We start from the raw sequence: 14,932 nt of genomic DNA, 5'->3' as shown, positions 1-14,932 counted from the left end.
CAATTACTCCATGCACACGCTCAGTCAGAATGCAACATTTGCCTGTGGGACTAATACTTAAGAGGTATGTCCCTTACTACCATTATGCAATGGTATTGTGCTCATATTACATTTTATCGCCAACCTGGAATTTCACAGTATCTGCGTTTGAAAAATAAATTATCCAAATAAACGGGTGTTTACTGCGAGCTACACTGTTGCTACATGAAACGTACGTTCTGTAGCAAGATTGATTTGGTTGTCCCGGCGACGACTGGTAATGTGCGTAGCCGGGTAGCCTTTGAAATGTAAGTAGGCCCCAATTCATTAAAACACAGAGACTAGGCATTTTAATTAACAAACTGTGAAACATTGTAACATTTCGTTATATTAATGTTCTTACAGTATAGCATTCCCGTTTTAATTCATGCGTTAACGGAAATGAAACATTATTGAGATATTTTACCAGTACGCCCGTAAGCTTAGCTAACGCGTTAATGTTAGCTAGCTAACGTTCGGTGGTTAGAGTTAGCCAACTGTCTCTCAATACCGCATAACATGATTTAGCTAGATGGATAGCGAGTTCTAGCAAACATCACACAAGCCATCGTTTTAGCTAATGGCATATGTTTGTGTTTATGATCGATTCTTATGTTTTTACTTAATTGCCAAAGACCTGCAGCATTGAGTCAATATGCCGAATCATTTAACTTGAATTGAACAACTAACGTTAGCTAGCTAGCAAAGACAACAGTTACCTGTACCTTTAAGCTAGCTAACTTTACCCCAAAATGACTAGCTAGTAGACGTTTTTCTTGCATTAATAAAAATGCACTTTGTGCCCAAAAAAGTAATACACCTATCATTGCACCTGTTAATAATACGCCTATCACGTAAACTTGAGACTGAAGTTATACAGTTATTATACACGGTGTACCGTTACCAATTTATCGAAGTTTCCATCAATACAATTGCTAGGCTTAAATCTATCTAGGGGTTATCCCAACAGAAAAAGATTTGCACTAATAACCATGCTGCAACTGCTGCTGCTTTAATAATGGGATGTAATGTACTCGTGCTTACAGAGTGAGTTAATTAAAATACCTTACAATTCACTGGTATAGTAGCTGTCACTAGATGATCACTGATATTAGCTAAGTTATGTAAAGTGTTTACTCTAATTGTTTGATGATAGCAGCATATCGTGATTTGATTTAGCCTTCACTCATCCTAAAGTGTATTACCGAGAATGTGAGACGGGGAAAAGCAACCCTGCAGCACCACCATTTCTAGCATAAAGGCCATTTCATTTGTAGACAGTGTGCTAGCTACAGTAAACTGCCGACAGTAGCTTAGCTACAAACATTGCATGTTGCATCGTCAAATACATTTGGTTTGTATAGCTAATTAGCACCAACCATTGCTTTGTAAACATATTACGCAATCAATGCATTTGTAAAGACAACCCAGTATGCATTCATATAATTATGGAATATTGTGAAAAATGCAAATGCACTCGGCAAATATCATTAAATTATGTTTGTTCCATTTCTGATTATACACTAGCCAGCTAAAGCTAGCTATATCCTCCCAAGTCCAACCCATCCCCCCTCTTTTCGCCCCTCTCCCCCCTCGTTTTTTATGTCTCGGTCTACCTTCCGTATCACGCATTAACTCTCAATCGCGTTCCTTGCATTTTCAAGACCCCCCACCCATCTTGCTAATGACAATACTGATAGCCTTGCTAGAGCCTACCTGGCGCTTGCAAACAATGTAATCTATATATATGAACGGAACGATAGAGGGAGCACGGATTGCATTGCCTCTATCGGCATGGGCATTGTTACAGCAAGCCAAGCATATGTATGCATCCTATGTATGAGGGCGCACATGTACGGGTACAAATGCTTACCTTGCCTTGGCCGATCTCTCGTAACTCCATCCCGTACCAGCGCCCAAATCACCGAACCCTGTACCAGGATAATTTCTTTCCATTAAAGAAAAGACGAGGGATGAAGATGGAGAGATAGTGAGGGGGTAGGGGAGGGAGGAGATGTCTTAAATTCTCGCACGCTATCTCTCCCTGTATCCTTTTTTCCCCTCTGCTCAGTGTCTGTTTATTTCTCCCGATTAACTAGCAAGTCCTCAAGACTGCGACCAGCACGGAGGGGGAGAGGAATGGAGGGGAGGAGAAGGAGGAGGGGGATATGGAGGATAAAGAGAGAGGAGGAGGGGGTGGATGGGGGGTCACACCAACCACCACCACAAAAATCCGGTTTCTTCCTTCCCTCCCCTCTTCAGCCCGCTCTATATATTTCAATGTCTATTGTCCTTCTAGGCACAACCAGCGATTCAGCTGATGCTAGCGCGTAGTCTAAACCAGTCTGTGCAAATCAAAATATTTGGTGCCCATTTATCACTCTTGACTGAAGCACGCTCTCTTACCATCCCCTGTCCCCTACGTTGTTGAAGTGTTGCATTTCTAAAATATTTGGAATATATATATATATATAAGGGGCGATTCTATTATAGCAACAGTGTCTATTGTTTATATTTTGGCTGGCCAGTTCCCTCTCCAAAATTCATTTACACACACCCCCTCCCCAATATTGGTAGCCTAGGCAGCCGATAGTGGGCGCTAGATCTGCACTATTGTCTAGGATTGATGTTCCCAGACGATAATACACTCGTATCCCCCGTGGTTGCCTGACGAATCAAACTGAATTACTTGGCTGCTCTATGTTCGCATCATACTTCACTCGGAGACTGCCAGGGGTGTTGTACAAAACAAAGTAATCAGCGATTGGATAATCTCTAACCGGCTCAGAAGGCCCGCCTACCCAACCAATCAGATAAGGGAGTGTGACGACCAAATATCTAAATGCACGTCACTCAAATTCATAACATTGAGAAAGGACAAAAGTTTTGGGCAAAAGGGTAAATTGGCTTTTTTAAATGTATTTTTATTTTCAGTTGGTAGAGCATGGTGTTTGCAACGCCAGGGTTGTGGGTTCGATTCCCACGGGGGACCAGTACGGGGAAAAAATGTATGAAATGTATGCATTCACTAATGTAAGTCGCTTTGGATAAGAGCGTCTGCTAAATGACTAAAATGTAAATGTATTCCATTCCAAGCACAGAGAAGTTATTCTATTTTTATTTTTTATTTAACTAGGCAAATTCTTATTTACAATGACGGCCTACCCCCGGCCAAACCCGCTGGGCCAATTGTGCGCAGCCCTATGGGACTCCCAATCACGGCCGTTTGTGATACAGCCTGGATCACAACCGATTTAATGGAGCAATGTTGTTAGTTTCCCTACAAGCATTTCATTCTAATAGTAATATATCATATTCTTGACCTTCAACAGATGCACAGCCTTTGGCAGGAAAAAAACTCAGTTGGGAGAGTTAAAAGTCTCCCAACTTGAACTTGTGAGCACAAAGACGTATGAATTCCACCAGGGGAAAGACAGACAAACAAACGCAAAAGATAAATATGCTGCAGAAATGAACATGAAAGCAGTAAGTTCAAAGACCGATCACAGTAATTTATACCATACACTTTTACATCATTCATTTCATTTTAATCATGTTAAAGTACCAACCAACAATGGAATGCATAAAATGTAAGATGGGGCTTTAAATGCATGTCCTATGGCACTTATTGCAAGAGTTTGTAATGATGAGTACCATGTTATCTGTAATGTGTATATAAAACTGTATTCCTATCGTACAGTATATGGAAGAAAATATATGTAAAATTAATATACAATTTAAAAAACAAGGTTACTTTTGTCCTCCAAAGAGGGGGGTGGATGGGCCAATAAAATAAATAAAGAGTATGTACAGTGCCTTTAGAAAGTATTCACTCCTCTTGACTTTTTCCATATTTTGTTGTGTTTCAGCATGAATTGAAAATGGTTTACATGTAGATGTTGTGTCACTGGCCTACACACAATACCTCATAATGTCAAAGTGGAATTATGATTTTTATTTATTTTAATTTTAATAATTAATTAATAATGAAAAGCCGAAATGTCTTGAGTCAATAAGTATTCAACCCCTTTGTTATGGCAAGCCTAAATAAGCTCAGGAGTGAAAACGTGCCTAACAAGTAACATAATAAGTTGCATGGGCTCACGCTGTATGCAATAATAGTGTTTAACATCATTTTTGAATGACTACCTCATCTCTGTACCACACACATACAATTATCTGTAAGGTCACTCAGTCGAGCAGTGAATTTCAAACACAAATTCAACCACAACCACAAAGGTTTTCCAAAGCCTCACAAAGAAGGGCACCTGTTAGTAGATGGGTAAAAATAATAGTGAAGGGGTATAAATACTTTCTGAAGGCACTGTAAGTGGGGTTAGGGTGGTGAGTTTCCCTTACACTGTAAAGAGCTTTGGATGTCTAAAAAAGTGGCATGTACAGTGGGAAGAAAAAGTATGTGAACCCTTTAGAGTTACCTGGGGTGGCAGGTAGCCTAGTGGTTAGAGTGTTGGGCCAGTAACTGAAAGGTTGCTAGATCGAATCCCTGAGCTGACAAGGTAAAAATATGTTGTTCGGCCCCTGAACAAGGGAGCTAACCCACTATTCCTAGGCTGTCATTGTAAATAAGAATTTGTTCTTAACTGACTTGCCTAGTTAAATAAAAAAAATACCTGGATTTCTGCTTAAATTGGTCATAAAATGTTATCTGATCTTCATCTAAGTCACAACAATAGACAAACACAATCTGCTTAAAACGAATAACACAAACAATTATAATTGTTCAATGTCTTTATTGAACACACCGTGTAAACATTCACAGTGCAAGTTGGAAAAAGTATGTGAACCCTTGGATTTAATAACAGCAATAACCTCAAATGTTTTCTGTAGTTGCGGATCAGACCTGCACAACGGTCAGGAGGAATTTTGGACCATTCCTCTTTACAAAACTGTTTCAGTTCCACAATATTCTTGGGATGTCTGGTTGTTGTCCTGTTGCATCACCTAACTTCTGTTTAGCTTCAATTGGCGGACAGATAGCCTTACATTCTCCTGCAAAATGTCTTGATAAACTTGGGAATTCATTTTTCAGTCGATGATAGCAAGCAAGCTGTTCAGGCCCTGAGGCAGCAAAGCAGCCCCAAACCATGATGCTCCCCCTACAATAGTTTACAGCTGGGATGAGGTTTTGATGTTGGTGTGCTGTGCCTTTTTTTCTCCACACATAGTGTTGTGTGTTCCTTCCAAACAACACAACTTTAGTTTAATCTGTCCACAGAATATTTTGCCAGTAGCGCTGTGGAACATCCAGGTGCTCTTTTGCGAACTTCAGATGTGCAGCAATGTTTTTTTTTGGACAGCAGTGGCTTCTTCCGTGGTGTCCTCCCATGAACACCATTTTTGTTTAGTGTTTTATGTATTGTAGACTCATCAACAGAGATGTTATCATCTTCCAGAGATTTCTGTAACCTTTTGCTGACACTCTAGGACTCTTCTTAACCTCATTGAGCATTCTACGATGTGCTCGTGCAGTCATCTTTGCAGGATGGCCACTCCTAGGGAGTAGCAACAGTGTTGAAATTTCTCCATTTATAAACAATTTTGTGAGTGTTTTTTATGGGGCAGGGCAGCTATTATCAAAATCTCCAACCTCATCTCATTGATTCGACTCCAGGTTAGTTGACTCCCGACTCAAAATAGCTTTTGGAGAAGTCATTAGCCTTGGGGTTCACATACTTTTTCCAACCTACACTGTGAATGTTTAAATTATGTATTCAATATACAGGATACAGGGAGACAATAATTTGTGTGTTTTTAGTTTAAGCACACTGTGTTTGTGTACTGTTGTGACAGATGAAGATCAGATTACATTTTGTCAAATTTATGCAGAAATCCAGGTAATTCTAAAGGGTTCACATACTTTTTTTTGCCACTGTAAGTCCAATTAATCATGATTATTATTAAATGTTTTGCCATCTTCCATAACTTTGTACAGAAACGGAAACAGAACCAAAATACCAAAAGGTGTACTGTTAAGTTAAATAAACGACTATAGTATGTTCATAGGTGCCAAATAAAGTAACAGGGCTGAAGTTGATCTTAAATCATCCAAAAATAAACACATTTAAAATAAAAACAAGTATGTGAACATTTCTATGAAACTACGTTTTACTTGTGGATTTTGAAAATAAAATCAAGGTGACAATTTGTCTACATGCCACTTTAAAAACAATGCAGATATTGGAGTAAACCTATTTTGGGTTAAGACAAGTAACTGTGTTTGAAAAAGACATCCAATAAATAAAGAAACCATTGATGGATAACGTGATAAAATGGTGCCGCGTTCAGTTGCTAGTCGGAACTAGGAAACTCTGAAATTTCCGACTTGATGATTCATTGAACGCGGCACGTGTTTAACTACAGCCAGTTAGCAAGTCGGAAATGTCAGTTTCCTAGTTCCGACTACTATATGAACGCGGTATAAATACATGTCTCTCGTCTGCCCCTGCAAGCCGGTCAGCATACGCGTCATCACACTCCCTAATCTGATTGGTCTTTTCCCACGAATCGTAAACCGGCATTCGCTTCCATCACACTCCCTCATCTGATTGGTTAAGTAGGCGGGCCTTCTGACTTCGACGACTACAATATTCGTACCGCACTTCAAAATATATTGTAGTAGTGCTTGCGTTCTTTTGTAAAAAACAATTATAAATAAACCAAAGAGAATTGAAGAGAGGTCTCGCGGCCGTACTAGAATCTTGATGTTTGGTTTCACGTATTTTTCTTCTGAAGACGCCATTTTTGAGAGCGGCTGGCTGGATCGCATGTTGGTACACTCCCTCGCTCCCCACTCACTCACTTTTTCTCCCTCCCCAGTGCCCACACACACACGCAGTCTGTCTGCTAGTCCAACTCTTGCTAAAAAAACAATTTATGCTTGATCTGGAGTGTGGTCGGAGGTTTCGTATGGCGGATGTGACGAAATTTCCGAGCAATCGGAGGAATGCAGAGGGCAAATCATGCTCTGTATCGCATCGCTGTGCGCCTCTCAAATTGTTTAACAAAGCGGAGGACTCTGTATAGCTCCGCATTGACATGATTGGTTGACGGTATGTGGGGGCGGGAGGTCCATTATAAACACCAACTCAACTTCCTTGACAAAGTCCTTCACGATAGTTCGGCTAAGCACAATATGTCTGCGCAGTAAATGCTTTACAGCCACCTCAGTTGCAGATTGACCATGTAAAGCCTTTAGTCATATACACAGAGACCGTTCTCTGACAGAAGACAGTGTAGCACAGGCCAATTCTCATCCAGGGAGAAAAAGGGTACATTTGGGAGTAATGCAAGAGAAATTTCATTTTGAAGAGTGCTGATATATGCAGGGTTGGGTGGATTACTTAAAAAATGTAATCCGTTACTGATTGCAGTTATATTTTTTTTAATTAAGTAATCAGTAACGGAAACCTTTGGATTACTCAAAAGGAGTAACATAATCCAATTACTTTTGGATGACTTTCACTTCTAACACCCTGGCATATTTTAAAACCTTCTTGAAAACGTGCAACTCTATGGAGTCTAGATGACTGTCTGATTGACCAGTGGCCAGGTGCAAAACATTTTATTAAAATGTTTTTAATAAGAAATGTGTATAAATATAAACAAGTTCAGAGTGGTCTGTCATGTAACAATACAGATAGAAACAACTGAAATAAGACGAAAATTAGCCAACATGTTGACCTAAATACAGTACCAGGTGCTAGTTTATACATATTAAAGGAAATTCCACCCAAAAACGATCCTTTGTTTCATTAGTCCATTGTTGACATTTGGGGACTGTCAGCAATCAAGTTTTCAAGATATGTAACTTTCAAGGGATTGCTTCTCTTTCTCACAGGTAACCTCTTAACAAGTCTTCATCCCATTCCCTTAATTTCTCTATCTATAACATCCTTCAGCCTTTCCCTCCATGAACTCCCCTCTTCCCCTGAATAAAAAAAAAAGACCTAAGAATTAGAACTGTGTCAATTACATCCCAATTTCAATCAGTACAGGGATTGAAATGCTCTCTTATTAAATGGACATATACCATGTCTATTTCAAGAACTCACAGGAATTGAAATGGAAATGTTCACAGCTGTGCTCACTTATAACTGTCCAGAACCCCAATTGAAGAAGCTTGTAACACACACACACACACTTCATGAATGCCCCTTTTTAAAATGTCCATCCCTCCTTTTCACTCAGTGTCCTCAGTATTAGCAGTAATCTCAGTATTGTCAGCTGGGTCAGGAGGTTCTGATGGCGACCCCGTGTAAAAAAGAGAGAGAAAGAAAAATAATGACATGAATGAAAGATGCACAGACAGACCAGTGGTGTAAAGTACTTAAGTAAAAATACTTTAAATTACTACTTAAGTAGTGTTTTGGGGTATCTGTAATTTACTTTAAAATTTATATTTTTGGCAACTTTTACTTCACTACATTCCTAAAGAAAATAATGTACTTTTTACTCCATACATTTTGCCTGAAACCCAAAAGTACTCGTTACATTTTGATAGGAAAATGGTCCAATTCACACACTTATCAACAGAACATCCCAGGTCATCCCTACTGCCTCTGACCTGGCAGACTCACTAAACACAAATGCTTAGTTTGTAAATTATGTCTGAGTGTTGTAGTGTGCCCCTGGCTATCTGTCAATAAAAAATAAATAATAAAAATGGTGCAGTCTGGTTTGCTTAATATAAGGAATTTGAAATTATTTATACTTTTACTTTTGATACTTAAGTACATTTGAGCAATTCCATTTATTTTTGATACTTAAGTATATTCAACACCAAATATTTTTTTACTTTTACGAAAGTAGTATTTTACTGGGTGACTTTCTTTACTTTTACTCAAGTATGATATTTTAGTACTTTTTCCACCACTGAGACAGACAGACAGACAGACAGACAGACAGACAGACAGACAGACAGACAGACAGACAGACAGACAGACAGACAGACACACACAGTGGACAGACATGCATATTACAACTAGTACAGAAAGCTAGAATACATTCACACACAGTACACATTCGTCAACTGTATGTTCCACCATAGTTTAAGTCGGAAGTTTACATACACCTTAGCCAAATACATTTAAACTCAGTTTTTCACAATTCCTGACATTTAACCCTAGTAAACATTCCCTGTCTTAGGTCAGTTAGGATCACCACTTTATTTTAAGAATGTTAAGTGTCAGAATAATAGTAGAGAGAATGATTTATTTCAGCTTTTATTACTTTCATCACATTCCCAGTGGGTCAGAAGTTTACATACACTCAATTAGTATTAGGTAGCATTGCCTTTAAATTGTTTAGCTTGGGTCAAAAGTTTTGGGTAGCCTTCCATAATCTTCCCACAATAAGTTGGGGGAATTTTGGCCCATTCCTCCTGACAGAGCTGGTGTAACTGAGCCAGGTTTGTAGGCCTCCTTGCTCGCACACGCTTTTTCAGTTCTGCCCACAACTTTTCTATACGATTGAAGTCAGGGCTTTGTGATGGCCACCAATACCTTGACTTTGTTGTCCTTAAGCCATTTTGCCACAACTTTGGAAGTATGCTTGGGGTCGTTGTCAATTTAGAAGACCCATTTGCAACCAAGCTTTAACTTCCTGACTGATGTCTTGAGATGTTGCTTCAATATATCCACATAATTTTCCTCCCTCATGATGCCATCTACTTTGTGAAGTGCACCAGTCCCTCCTGCAGCAAAGCACCCCAACATGATGCTGCCACCCCCGTGCTTCACGGTTGTGATGGTGTTCTTCGGCTTGCAAGCATCCCCCTTTTCCTCCTGATGTAACAATGGTCATTATGGCCAAACAGTTCTATTTTTGTTTCATCAGACCAGAGGACATTTCTCCAAAAAGTACGATCTTTCCCCATGTGCAGTTGCAAACCGTATTCTGTCTTTTTTATGGCGGTTTTGAAGCAGTGGCTTCAAAACCGCAGTGGCTTCTTCCTTGCTGAGTGACCTTTCAGGTTATGTCGATATAGGACTCGTTTTACTGTGGATATAGATACTTTTGTACCTGTTTCTTCCAGCATCTTCACAAGGTCCTTTGCTGTTCTGGGATTGATTTGCACTTTTCGCACCAAAGTACGTTCATCTCTAGGAGACAGAACACGTCTCCTTCCTGAGCGGTATGACGGCTGCGTGGTCCCATGGTGTTTATACTTCGGTACTATTGTTTGTACAGATGAACGTGGTACCTTCAGGCGTTTGGAAATTGCTCCCAAGGATGAACCAGACTTGTGGAGGTCTACAATTTTTTTTTCTGAGGTCTTGGCTGATTTCTTTTGATTTTCCCATGATGTCAAGCAAAGAGGCACTGAGTTTGGGGGTAGGCCTTGAAATACATCCACAGGTACACCTCCAATTGACTCAAATGATGTCAATTAGGCTATCAGAAGTTTCTAAAGCCATGACATCATTTTCTGGAATTTTCCAAGCTGTTTAAAGGCACAGTCAACTTAGTGTATGTAAACTTCTAACCCACTGGAATTTTGATACAGTGAGTTATAAGTGAAATAATCTGTCTGTAAACAATTGTTGGAAAAAATACTTGTGTCATGCACAAAGTAGATGTCCTAACCGACTTGCCAAAACTATAGTTCGTTAACAAGAAATTTGTGGAGTGGTTGAAAAACGAGTTTTAATGACTCCAACCTAAGTGTACGTAAACTTCCGACTTCAACTGTACATACACACCAGTGGAGGCTGCTGAGGGGAGGATGGCTCAATAATGGCTGGAACGGAGTAGATGGAATGGCATCAAACACATAGAAACCATGTGCTTGATACCATTCAACTCATTCTGTTCCAGCCATTACCACGAGCATGTCCTCCCCAATTAAGGTGCCACCAACCTCCTGTGATACACACACACACGCACACACACACACACACACACACACACACACACACACACACACACACACACACACACACACACACACACACACACACACACACACACACACACACACACACAGGACTACCCAGAGTAAGGTGGCGGGGGTGCGTCATGCTGCCCACTGTGGTTCAGGGCTTCGCCATAGGAGGGCAGTCCTGGGGCGATGATCCCAGCGAGAGGCACTGTCTCTGGGGCAGGCTGGCCATCCAAAACCATCCTCACTGGAGCATTGAAACAGATGACATAAAAGTAATACTAGGTTAGGCTACACACAAGTAATGTTGGCCACACACAAGACAAAATATGGGAAGAGTCAGGGTCCATTGCTTATTTCTGAAATAATGTTGCTGCTATGTAGGGCTACCCGGGATTACATAGACCTATGTTATCATGTTGCTAATACCTCATGTAGGCTACTGTAATTAAAAAATAATAAGACAATGTACTTTACCATATGTTGCTACTATGTTGGGATACCAGGGGTTACATAGGCCTACTTTATCATTTTAAATTTGCTGACAGGTAGGGCAATCAGGCAGTAGACGCCTTAGGCTATACTGTACATACTTACACTCTAAGATCGACACACTAACATACATAGACACAACACACACACTCAAACTTACCTGCCTGCCGTCCTACCAGCCTTGTTCTTTTAACAGTAGCAGCCCAGCACCGTGGCTATGACAGCAGACACTAGAATAGCCAAGATCCCTGCCACTAGACCCGACACATCCACTCTGGGCGCCGTGTCTAAAGAACCAACACAATAAATACATTTGCAATGTACATTATATTCAGATTACAGCCTGTGCGATTATAGTACACAACACTAGCATCATCCATAGAGAAACATGAGGACAGTCGTGAGAAAGTAAATGTCAATATTGACTTAGTATAGATTTACTAAAAGCCCCCCCAAAAAAGGTCTTACTGTGACTGCTGGTATATGTGTCCCAAAATACATTCTGGGGAAAATATAAAATTAATTCCAAGTAAATTCCTAGTATCCAATTAGTCAATTAATTGAACAAGCTTACAGTATTCTTAATGTGTGTAAATAATACAGAATTTCCCAATCAGACTTTCATGAAAGGTACCACCACATTCACTGCCCCCTTCCCTCACCGTTTGGGGTGTGTCCTCAAACACCCCCCTGGCCTCCTCGTAGGTGCACACCTCCTCCATGCACTCCCTCTCAAGCCTGCCTGGCGTCACCAGCTCCAGGTCCCATTTGTTCCAGAGCAGCGAGCGAGACGGGTACGAGGATGCGGACTGTTGTCCAAGGAACACTGGACCCAGAAAAAGAGAGAAACAGAGAGACAGACAGCGTGCGAGAGACAGAGAGGGAATAAGCCAGACCGAGAGAGAGACGATATTGATGGGCATGAGATTGATATAATCAGAGATAGAGACGGAGCCTCTTTCTCACACACACACACACACACACACACACACACACACACACACACACACACACACACACACACACACACACACACACACACACACACGCACACACACGCACACACACACACTAGCAATCATTGATCATAAGTCTGACTTCGACAGACAAAAGTCAGTATTGAATGGATAACCTCACAATCAGATATAAATAGAAAAAGTGAAGCAAAAGAACAATTGCCTGACACAGTGGTTCCCAAACTTTTTCACTCAGCCCCCTTTCTATCTTTGGGGACACCCCTCCCCCTACACTGTCAATGACACAAACTGGTCACACACCTCTTGTTGGAGGAGAGAATTTTGCAAGTTTCAAACCTATTTCCTGCAATTCTATAAAGTTTGCCATGGGGTGGTGATTTTTTAAAACAGCAATTCTACACAATTTGCCATGTGGTGGAGAACACATTTTGCAGTTTTAAAGCAAATTTCCTGCAATTCTACATATTTTGCCATGTCTTGTATGTGTTCATGTGATAATTGAGTGACTGATACATTACAACAAAATCAACGGGCTAAAAAAACTTTCTGACAAGTTATAAATAGCTCTCTAAGGTCTGCAGTGACAAGAGGAAAACTGCTGATTCACTATCCAATCATGAAATTGCACATTGTGCATTCTACTATTACAACTTTCAAGAGTACGTTGAAAGCCGAACTGAGTTCCTTAATGCCTCACAGTTTGGGAACCACTGGCCCAATATGACCCTACATGAAATAGGGTGAAAGAGGAGGGTGTAAACTTGCCTCCAAAACAAGTTTAACTGAATGCACATTTGGACAGACATTCTCTCCCTCTCAGTGCAGTGCACACACTTGAGAGTGTTAAGGACAAACAGACGCAGTGGCATGTATTCATGGATGCCAAGGGAAGCCAGGCTTCCCCTCCACAAAATTTACCAAAAAATAAATAACATGAAATAATTTATCTTTAGTCTCTCTGTGTTTCATAATTTTCCTTCAATTTGCAAGAAGAGGCTGAATGTATGTCATTGGAGAAAGTATCCAAGACAGCACCTCTTTGTCTCTGTATCTATCTGATGCTGTCTGGTCAAAAAGTGTATGACATTGTTGCCACTCATAGCACTGAATGCAAGGGAAGCCAGCGAACATTTGGCCACCCTTGAAAAAAAAAAGTGTAAAACAATAGCAGATCAGCGTTGAGCTAAACTGAGTGAGCCCAACTGTGAATGGTCCTGGCGCACAAAAAAGTGTCAAGGGAAGCCAGTTTGGAGTTGGCTTCACACCAATCACTGACAGAAAAATTGTAATTGTTGTCATTGTCCTCCGGTGGCTAGCTAACTAGCTAGCTAAAATTGCCCCTTTCCTAAATTACCCATGGATGGAGATTGGGATTTAGACTTGTGGTTTTACTTAATTCTCCGTGCTGGCCAATGATTATAACAAAGATTCTGATCCAACCATAAATTCATACATTGTGCCCCTGGCCTGAGAGGATGGAAGATCAATATGGAGCTAGATGTAGTAGGCTAATGTTAATTAGCTGGCTCATCGTTGCCCATGAAAGGAAGTTAGTGAGCAAGCATTTTAGTCAGGTAGCCTAGTACAACAAAAATTAAAAGTGTGTACTGTATGGCAGTCATAGACAGTTTCGTTAACATCAAAGAGAGGAGGATAGAATTTCTCTACAAGTAGGGTGAGTCAACATGTTTTTTCTACAGCCAGCCAGCCAGCCAGCCAGCCAGACAGACAGACACATCATATTTAGCTTACGTTGATTGAACTAAATAGTTTTTGTTATATTTTAGTTGTCACTGTATTAGACTTAGCATAGGTGATTTGATGATGTTGAAATGTTGAAGTTGAAATAGTGAAGGCAGCTCCTGTTTTCTTTGCGACTTGCGGTAACTGTCCGTGGTTCTAAATCAATAGTTGTTTAGTTGTAAAAAAAAATCTGAAACATTAACTTGCTTGACGATGCTGTAGGTCACGTAACTGTTTGTTACATGCAATATGCTTTGTGGACTTCATCAGACAGAGGTTGCTCTCTGGGTTTGTGATGAAACAAAGGTGTGGTTGAATTTATTCTGCCACTGTGTCTCCTTGTCTCAGCCTTAGGCCTATATATTACAGTGGCAAGCATATGAACTAACAGGTTATAGAGCAAACAACACAATTATCACAACACATAGGTTGTAATATGGCTTTTTCTTCCCTGGCTTGGCTTCCCCAGTGATTTTACCCACACACCACTACTGAACAGATGTGCGTTTACCTTCATTGTGGTTGTAGACAACTCTGGCCCAAGCCAGGGGGAGCAGCGACAGCATGCCAGTAGATATCTCTGCCAAGCCTGGCATTTCTCAAGCAGGAGACACAACTGCAACAAAATGTATCTATTCATTATTTGCTCTAAATAAATATGCCATACTCAAAACATTATTCAGTGATTTTCTCATGTAAAAAAGGCCCCCACACATAAAATAAACGACTGTTAGACTATGTCGCCCTCTTAAGGCGGAGGTTAAAACGAAACAAAAGTTACTTTTAGAACGTCTCGACATGT

The 14,932-nt window shown here is 40.5% G+C and overlaps 1 protein-coding gene and 1 pseudogene across 1 annotated transcript in view; both read right to left on the bottom strand.

Moving 5' to 3' along the window:
* Positions 1-2,205, bottom strand: part of LOC106583894 (proline-rich protein 12-like) — a 43,905-nt gene extending 41,700 nt beyond the window's left edge. Inside the window, 1 exon segment of the mRNA XM_045706133.1 lies at positions 1,892-2,205. Coding sequence (XP_045562089.1) covers positions 1,892-1,974 — 83 coding nt within the window. The 5' untranslated portion in view covers positions 1,975-2,205.
* Positions 2,206-8,218: 6,013 nt separating this feature from the next.
* LOC106583898 (transmembrane gamma-carboxyglutamic acid protein 2-like) lies at positions 8,219-14,726 on the bottom strand (annotated as a pseudogene).
* Positions 14,727-14,932: the final 206 nt, after the last annotated feature.

The sequence above is a fragment of the Salmo salar genome, chromosome ssa23 (assembly GCF_905237065.1).
Source record: "Salmo salar chromosome ssa23, Ssal_v3.1, whole genome shotgun sequence".
NCBI lineage: Eukaryota > Metazoa > Chordata > Actinopteri > Salmoniformes > Salmonidae > Salmo > Salmo salar.
This window is presented reverse-complemented; position numbering and strand designations above follow the sequence as displayed.